This window comes from Charadrius vociferus, unplaced genomic scaffold (genome assembly GCF_000708025.1).
Source record: "Charadrius vociferus isolate BGI_N301 unplaced genomic scaffold, ASM70802v2 scaffold111, whole genome shotgun sequence".
In the NCBI taxonomy this organism is placed as follows: domain Eukaryota; kingdom Metazoa; phylum Chordata; class Aves; order Charadriiformes; family Charadriidae; genus Charadrius; species Charadrius vociferus.
In genome coordinates, this window is record NW_009647046.1 from 5,291,474 (window position 1) to 5,300,998 (window position 9,525).

General features: G+C 41.5%; 1 protein-coding gene across 1 annotated transcript in view; it reads left to right on the forward strand.

Annotated features, from left to right (window-relative positions):
• LOC104295912 (cytosolic phospholipase A2 beta-like) overlaps nt 1-9,525 on the forward strand; it is a 76,378-nt gene that overhangs the window by 52,753 nt on the left and 14,100 nt on the right. Inside the window, exons 6-11 of the mRNA XM_009895728.1 lie at nt 478-550; nt 2,410-2,546; nt 3,245-3,376; nt 7,656-7,719; nt 8,151-8,278; nt 8,402-8,512. Coding sequence (XP_009894030.1) covers nt 478-550; nt 2,410-2,546; nt 3,245-3,376; nt 7,656-7,719; nt 8,151-8,278; nt 8,402-8,512 — 645 coding nt within the window. The remainder of the gene's footprint in view (nt 1-477; nt 551-2,409; nt 2,547-3,244; nt 3,377-7,655; nt 7,720-8,150; nt 8,279-8,401; nt 8,513-9,525) is intronic.

A 9,525-nucleotide genomic window follows, 5' to 3' on the forward strand; every position in this document is an offset into this window, starting at 1 on the left:
GTGAAAATTTAGTGCTGGTTTAAAGCGCTGTGGTAACTGCCATGTCCTGGCCCAGTGCCGGCGCTGTGCCAGGACCCAGGGAGGCAGCTATGAGTTCCTAGTGTTGCCTTCCAAAGGCCCAGCATTGACCCACCTGTGGCACAGGACCCCCGGCAGATTGGCAATACAACCGTCACCGTGGCCACGCATACGTCAGGTTGTGTGAAAACAGGCACCTCTAGGGTGATAACAAAAGCTTTCCATACCATTGCCTGAGTCTGTGTTTTCTTTCTCTGTCTTCACTTACTCAAGCTACTTAGCAAATGGCCTCGTGCGCAATCCTGCTATCACCTGAGCGTGGTGTACTTCCACTGGAGGGAGGTCCCCTCACTTCAAACACACAAACAGCAAGGATAGACTGTCCCCTGTACTATTCAAAATACATGTGATTTTTGTATTCTGAGCTGATGAAACTAATTGTGTTTGTTTTCTCTGCAGATGAAATTTTGCCCCATCCACATGCTTTCAGTAAGAATCATACAAGCCAAGAACATCAAGTCAAGAGACCTGTGTGAGTTGGGGTTTGATTGTGTTTTCAGTCACCTCCAGAGTTTACACAATGAGCAATGTTCCTAAGTTCTGAAGGTATACAAGCAACATACATAAAGCAGAGCAACAGAAGTACTAATAACAGGGCTATAATTAGATCAAACGCCTGAGGTATCATTAGATTGGAGGACATACCTAGTGGCATTTCAGGGAACTGGTAAAAACCAAGACTCCCAGACAAATTTTCTGGACCAATAAGGGAAGGTAGCCCTTGTGGGAGCACATCAGTTTGTAAATCTGCTTGGAGTTCTTTGCTTTTGCTGGTTGTAATGGGTATAAATCATATTATGGACTGGATTTTTTCCACACAGGCTATGTATTTAGGAACCTTTTATTGAAATGTATGAATGATACACGATAATCAAAGGTAAATTAGAGAATTTCACAAATACAGTATCATTCAGGGTATTTGCTGTCCTCAGATGACCAGTTGTGTTAGATATTGGTAGTTTCTGGTTAAGGAGGGCCTCTGCAGATCAAGCGCAAAGGACATGCTGAGCATGCAGGCAAAACAGACTTTTCTGTGTACTTTTGTATTCAACCTTCTTTAACTCATTATCTCACCCTCACAGCCTCCTATGGCTCCTTTTCAAGGAGCACTATGGACCAGCCGTTCAGCTGCCATTTTTGCAGAGGTCTCCCATGGGTTCCTCAGTCAGGACAGAGACCTTGAGCTGCCTTTTCTCACCCTCTTGAAACCTCTGGCCTGTGCATTCCTCTAGTGAAAAATGACATGTTCAGCCAAAAGAGCGTCACTTTGCAGTGAGTTACTTGAGTTACAGCCGAGACCGTTTGCGTCTCATTGAGCACAACCTTGGCCAAGCCTGGATGCGAGGGAGACCAGAGGGAATGAATCCCACACTGGTTGAGTAGCTGCCTGCCGAAGGGCTTCCTGTACTCCTGTGGCAAATTCACAGAACAACGTCCAGAGGTGGACACTAGAAAGGTGGTAGTGTGACAAGGCCTGTATTTCTGAGTTTCAATGATCTCTTCTATCCACTCTATTGAAGGGACGGTTCCACTTTCGTGCCAAAACCTTGCGGGGCAATGTTATTCACTGCTTGATACAAGTCTGAAGTATTTAGGCATCTCGGGCTGCAGTAGAAATCTTCAGTCACGTCCAGACTCCAGCTCTGAAAGACATCACCTTGGAGATTTCCTTTCACACCGTTGTCCAGCTTCACAAAGTAAATGCACTTTCCCACCCCGCCTCTTCCCAAAGGATGGCTGCTCGAGGCACTGACTCCACTAACCATAAGGAGTAGATGTAGGGTGGAAGCGAGATGAAGATTTCCGACTTGCTCGTGCCTTCATATTCTGGGGCCCACACCGGCCTTTAGCTGCAACAGATCTTCTCTAGTACCTAACCCTTCTAAGACAGCCGTGATGTCCCCTCCGCATGTTTGTGTTGCTAGACTGAGCAAACCAGTCTCCTCTGATATTCTCTGTAATAAGCATTCTCCTTTCCTGTAATCATCCTAACAGCCCTTTTTGGAACTAGCTCTAGGTTTGGTTAAACTTTTTTAACATCATTGACTGGAATTTTAGGGAATATGCCCGATGAATGGTCAGTGGGGTCTTTTATACCTCTTTCTCTTCACATGGGAAATATGGCTCTTAATGTACTTGTGTGTGCATGTGTACATTTGCAATTTGTAGTTACCCAGGAATTAGATGGTTTTCCTTGGTTGCTTCCAACCGGTGGTCTCTTTACTTATTTTAAAAAAAAGTAGTAATATTTGTTAGTCTCCAGAATTGTGGCCTTGCCCTACTTTTCATCTATAACATTGGCATCAAGTTTTTAATTTTTCTCTGCTGCAGTGACTGCATCAGACTGCTATGTGCGCTTGTGGCTGCCATCTGCTTCAAATGGAAAGCTTCAGACCAAAACCATCAAGAATTCTGACAACCCTGTCTGGAATGAGACTTTCTACTTTAGGATCCAGAGGGAAGTTGAGGTAGTAAAAAAAATAGAAATGTCACCATTTTCAATAGCTGGGAATCCTAAGTTGACACCCTGTCGATCAACTATGATAAATAACTTAAGAAAATGCTTCTGTAACAGAATTTGCAACTGACTGGTTAGCACAAAACAGTAGACATATGCAGCAGTGTTCTCCTCAGCTACTTATAGACATCGGTGATATAAATACCTATATCTGAGCTAGTCCAGATTCCCTTTGTTGTCACCTGAGAGAAATGAGCACTTGCTGTAGCACGCTTCATTTGGGCTATTTTGGGTGGTAAATTTAGAAAGAGCTTTCCCTCCACGGGTTGTAAGGGAAGAGTAGAGGAGTTGCTGTGGTGTAGACAACAAATTTAATCCTACCCTAAGCTGTGTAGTTAAGAGAACTTCTGGGGTGAAGAAACTTAAGTGTGTTCCTTGGGTGGGTTATCAGTGTGGTGCAGAGCACTGACATCTTTTCTATCTCAGGATAGTGGGAGCTCTCTGTTATAGGTCTTCTATTTCATGATAAGTTTCCCAAGGTTGGGTTTAATGATGGTGTTCCACATTAGCAAACTCCGAAATGGAAGCACATGTTTCTTTATTCTTACCACTGTGTTGTCAAGCAGCTGCAAAAGTCTATAACTGTTTTTTTGTTTCTGTGTAATAGCAGCTCAATAAGAATTATTATTTATTTTTTTCTACTACCAGAACATTTTAGAACTGGCAGTGTGTGATGAAGATCCACTCACCAAAGATGACATGCAGTTCACAGTTCTTTTTAATGTTGCTAGAATCAGACCTGGGGAGACACTCCGCGAGACATTTGCTTTGAAATCAGAGGTAAGAAATTATAGGGAGAGATTGTCAAGATCTCATTGTCTACATTGCCTTCCATGTTAGGTGGGGCTTGGGTCTGCATAAACAGATATCCTTGTATATCATTATCTATATCTCATCAAAACAGATATAATTGTGCTGGATTTTTATGTCTTCATTAATATCTTTTCACAGATTCAGAAAATGAAGCAGCTTCTTTCCCATGCCCATCATCTCTGTGGGGGCAAAATACATTACCAGGGACCATCTGTACATAGTCATTTTTATCTTTTATAATCCAAATAAATAACTTCCTTACCTTTCGGCCTTATGTCACTTTTGCCATGCTTAGAGAACATTTCCTCTTAAATGGCAGCTTTTTATTAAAAACATGAAGACAATCCACTCACCACTTGAATTAAATGATTCTTTCAGGCTTCTCCTGTTGGTGTTCATGCTGGGTTTCCTTCTAGGTGATTCAGATTTCCCTAGCCCATAGTAAAGGGACGCCTGTTCTGCTAACATCTTTGGTATTCTCTTAACGAGCCCATGAAAGAGAGTTGTCCGGAGACCAAAGCTGGGATAGGTCTGTGACAAGTCCTGGACTTGTCTGAGCTGTGGCTGAGGTATTGCTACATTGTTATTGAAGGAAGGATGCAGTCCATACACAGAAGAACAGCTACTTCCCAAATGCTGAAAGCTGCATCTTCCTTGGGGCTCTGCACTTCTCAGCCAGTGAGCGAGTCACTGGGAAATATAATGATTCAATAACTACCTCAGTCCAGAGTACTCTTGCCTATTTCATCTCTGCTGGATTCAGTGTGAATGTGCTTTAAATGGTTTGTAGGTGGAAATGACACTGGTGTTACTCACATTTGCTGGGCTTCAGTGCCTTTCCCTGTGCACTCCTTCTTTGCAGAAAGCCATTATATTTCTGTTTCATTCAAGCTTTCCCTCTCTGATTGTATCTTTGGAAATATGTATAATTCTACATATCCCACAATGGGAGAATATTAATCTTACGTGCCTTTCACAAGCCTGTGGTTTCCATTGCAATTTCAGCTTTGGAAAGAGGTAACACACAGGGTTTTTTGGTAACATTAGCAGAAGAGATGTCAGCCATGGAAGTGCTTTTTTAGGTGTGTCTATACTGCCAATTTCTTGCATCTTCCAGTAATCCATATTTATTTTACTCTTTTCTTTTTAGAAAGAGAGGTGCACTAAGAAATGGGAGAGTTTGGAAGTGGAATTCTGGATGGAAAGAATGTGAGTCAAATTCCAAAGCTGAAAGGTATAGATCTGCCAGGGAGTAATAATATCTCAGAGAAAAAGGGAACTTCCTCCAGCTCTTCCTCCCAGCAGTGAGCCAAAATTACAGTTTCAAACTTTTATTTAGCTTAACTTCCCCAGCTAATTCTGCCTTTTGGTGTTTTTCATGCAAATCTTACCTTCTGTTCAACATGTATATCCTGATAGTGGAAATGTAGTAACATTGGCATGATGTGATAACTTGTACACAAGATGCGTGGAAAACTTAACAGAGGTGATCTTCAAGTTGTTAATATTAGTTAAACAGTGCCTAGAACACTGCGGTGTTTCTAAAAGACCAGAAAACTTGTATTGTTATCACGATATATACATAGAGCTATGCAGACAGTATTAGAAAAAAGTCACTCATTAGGTGGTAGCTTAGCTAAACTGAAAAAACATACATTCCACAAATAATAAAATTAAGACCACCGCCCTCAAAGTGGTAATCAACATTGACTGGAGGAGAACAAGTCCCATAAGATAAATTTTATCTCTCTTTTAATTGCTATCACAGATTTGGTTGAAAAAAACCCTAGACTACATGTTCTGGTATATTTGAACTTAGCATTACTAAAATAAGGAACATAGTCCAGTCAGAACTAACTGCATGATTAGAAGAAGGAACTGTAAATAAAGCTTCTTATTATTAAACATGGAAAATCTGCAGAAGAAAATTACTGGTGTTCTTGGTTATTTTCTCCCACAGTGAAACTCAAGAAAATCTATGTAATTTATCTATGAGAGATACCTTAAGAGATGGGATAAACATCTCCTGCAAATGTGGAAGCAGTCACAGACAGATGTATAAAAAGGATGGAATGCGATGCAGTGTTTGGAAAGTGGACTGAATAGATTCAGACTAGAAATAAGAGGAACTTCTTCCACCATTGAGGTTATAAGGCAGTGTGGTGGATTCTCCATCCTTGGAAGTCAAACCTAGTTATTTACATTTAAATATATTCTACAGCTGAAACAGACATTTCAAGGCTGTAAGTGTGCTTGGTAAAATACCCCGGACTTCGCAGAAAGTGAAAGATTACATACAACCTAACTTTAATGGTCCTTTCAGGTATATGAAAGCACTTATGACTGTGTGTAACATAGTGATGTTGGAGTGTTGGCCTTAATGAGAGGTGCTGTTAGTAGGCTCTATAGGTTACTTATAGTTTTAAATAACTACATCCATTCAGTGACAGACATAGGTCGTACAAGGTAAAGAATTCTGGGACAAAGACTTTCTATTACTTACCTCTTTGTTTTCCAGTCATACGTATAGCACAGTGGGAGCTAATTCTTATTTGCCGTTCGTTTGTGATCAGTTGTAAACTATAATCTGGAACAGCCAGAAATATTTTTCCTAATAAGTATTTGCAGAATACATTAATAGTAGTCTTTGCTTTCCCTGAGTTATGTGGTCATTTATTAATAGCATGACATGATCCCTCATAGGCCACTATGTCTTTGTTCTGCTGTATCTTAGCACATAGTTTTAAGCATTGGTATTTTTATGGGTTCCCCTGCCTTTCTTCTTATTTGGCAACTGCATTTCGGTTAATGTTCTTTGTAGGTGATCATGTATTACACCTTTTAGAAAGCAAATTGTGATACTAACATAACTATATTCAATTTTAAGCAGGAAAGGTCATAAACCTACTAATTTTTAAAAATACCAGATACTCATGCAGCTTTTGGTTTTTTGTTTTTTGATTCTGTCTTTTCAGTCCTGGCCCTCCAGAGCACCTCATTACCAATGACGTCCTAGTGGTAAGGTTCACATATGAATTTAGCTTGGAGTGACTTTTCCTTCCTTTTGATTGTCTCCTCTTCCCCCCAGCCATCTGACATTTTATAGAGAGAGCAGAAGCTACCATGATAGATAAGAGCACAGTGTGCATTATGATGTGAAAGATGTGGGATGATTCCCATTTGTTATGGCTTAACTGTTGCCTTCTCCATGCAAAAATAGAAGCTGTGTTTCATGAAGTCCTCTGGTATTACGGATGTCAATATTTTGCCCAGCTATGGTTTGTTAATGTTGCCGAACCCCATATTTGTTGGTGTTCATAGTGGAAACTGCTTGTGTTTCATGTAATGCAGTATGGCACTCGGCAGGAAAAACAAAGGTTATGAAAGGGCTGAGCCTGTAGAAGGCAATAGTAAGTATTCAGTGTACTTATGACTGGAAGGTTATCTAATGTAACAGCTTTTTGGGAAATGAGTTTTTTAATAAAGAGTTATTTTAGTCATTGAAACATAGAGTCCTCCTTTGGTATTAGTCAGCGTGTGGTACATTACCTATCTCCTTGGGCTGGCCCAGCAGCTAAGGAGTACAAAGTACTTCGTGCCAACCACTCCAAGCCGGCGCATGATTTCCAGATGCTAGCCTTTGATACCCCTGAGGCAAAGTAACACATATTGTGGTATTTCCCCCTCATTTTCTCTGTGAGGCATAAGAGCTGCAATGACTGGCATGCGTTGTTCCTGAAATGGCTTGGAAAACTGTCCTGGCACGAGTTATTAAAGGTGAATTGCAATGACGCAGGTGGAGGGTAAGGTGGAATAAAACCATGGTCTCCCTACATCAGGACCAGCAAGAAGATGCCTTGTAGACTAATCACTGCCACAATACACAGAAATTCATCATCAAGTGTTTTCCCCCACCCTTCCTAAATAATTATCAGATATATGCGTAGCTGTTTGGGCAACAGTGTGTTATACAGAGTTTTCTGATTTTGGGACAATTTGAATGGGTATAACAACCACTGGCAATGCACCACTGTATGGACAAGCTAGTTCTGAAGCAGTGTAACTGGGCTACTGTCCTGGGATAACGAGCTCTGAATTTACTTTTGTGCAGCTGGATTGCTTCCAGCACTGAGACCAGTTTAGTTGGCTCTGTATTATAGGTAGTGGTTGTCTGCACGGTGTTTCATTATTTGCCGCAGATGTGACATTTGCTATCTTCACGCTTTTCCACTCCTATCTTTTACAGTCCCGTGAGGTTTGCTGCTTGGAAGTGCAAGTGGACATTAATGAAAGCAGGAAATATTTGAAAGGTATGCCAGTTTCTCTGTGAAGTGAGGACATGACCAAATCAACCCTATCATAGTCATTCAGACACAGATGAAGGCACTTTAGGATACAGAGGCGACTAAGAATGTTCTGAAGACAATAAAATGCAATGCAGTGAAAGTCTCTGAACTGCCTCCAGTTGCAACGCTGATCTCTGTGTCTTTTCCTTGAAGCTGTCAAGTTTGGACACAGTAAACTTTGCTGGTGGAAGTATGAGAGAGTGCTGAGTCTGGGAGCACTCCACGCTCTGGGGTAAAGGCAGGAGTACCAGTTCCTGTGCTGTAGGAGATGTGTCAGTATGGCAGCTTGCGGAGGAGTTACCACGGAGAATGACTCCAGCAGAAAGTTTGCCAGCTTTGTTAGCTATTTTGCCTGAACAGTGCTATTATTCTCTAAACAAATCTTTTTTCACTAGAGGGTAAAAATCTCGTGCTTACGGTGCCTGCATCTCATGAGGGAACACAGAAAACTACGGAGGACACAGATACTTTCTACTTCCACTGCATGAAGGCTTGGGAGCCAGTTCTAAAAGTCAGGCTGCAGGTAACGGGCACGATGCAATACCGCTGTTCACACTGCTCGCTTGTTGCCAGCGTCACCAAATCAGTAAAGAACTGGATTGTTTCTCATCTGTGAATAAAACCCCATGTTTTCTGTTCTCTGTAGAAAGTTTCTGATAAGGAAGATGACAATAGCAATTTAAGTGACACCTTAACAGTGCCACTGAAATTTCTCCCTGTTGGACATAAAGTGAAAGTAACCCTCCCTGTAAGACACGTAAGTGCTTCACTATTTATATGATCTTTTGGAGAGAAGAGTAGAGTAACCCTCAGTATTTAACACCGTAACATTTTTAAAAAGAAATCAATTAGTAAGCCTGAGTGAGAATTTTGTCCAAATACAAGTTTTCTGTGGGAAAGGTTAGTTTTCCCAGAGAAATATCAAGTTTCTGTCAATAACTGGGGATTCATCCTGGCCAGTTTTAGATGAATTTCAGACCAACCTCTGCTGTCCTTACACAGTCAAAGGAGAATATTCGATAACCCTAGCAAGGCTTTGGGATGTCCGACTGCTCTTTATCAAGCCCGGGTAGCTAGCTCAGTCTATATACCTAAATTTTGGATGGCTGAAGTTAGATGAGTTGAATCTTACACTCAGGAACAATTCTGTCACGTTCTTCTATGCATACAGTCATGATGGCAGCTGGTGGATAGATAGAACTCTAAGTTGCTTTAAAAGCAGCAGAAATGCTGCTGTGTGGCCAGATGAATCTGTTAACAATAACCAGACATCCTTTTCCAGACCTTGCAGCAAATGGGAGGCAAAATTAGGAGGAGAAGAATTTCTCAGCAGCCCTTCCCGTAAAGAGAAGGGAGAATGAATGAATGTTTCACCCCACCCCTCTGGACTTTCTTTTGCCTCCAGTAGCTTTTTGGAAGGATGTGGTGACTTGTATTTCCTCCTTTGTCATTGTCTTTATCTGGCTGCTCTTCTTCATCCTCAAGAATAGGAGGGTGGCAATGTGAAACTGCTGCTCAGTTAGGATGGTTTCTGGAGGTATATTCACAGTGATGAAGAAATCCTGTTTCGCAGCCTATTCAAGATGCACTTTGACGCCTCCTGCCTCTTTTGCTTCTGTGCAGTACACGTTTGGTGTTTAGTTGCTTTCCTTCTCTTTCACGCTTCAGTTTTCCAAAAAACAGTATGCAGGGTGGTAGTGGTGGGGTGTTCCAGGAGGCACTGAAAATCTGGATTTCAAAACAACTCTTCCCAGGCATTCACATTCCTGC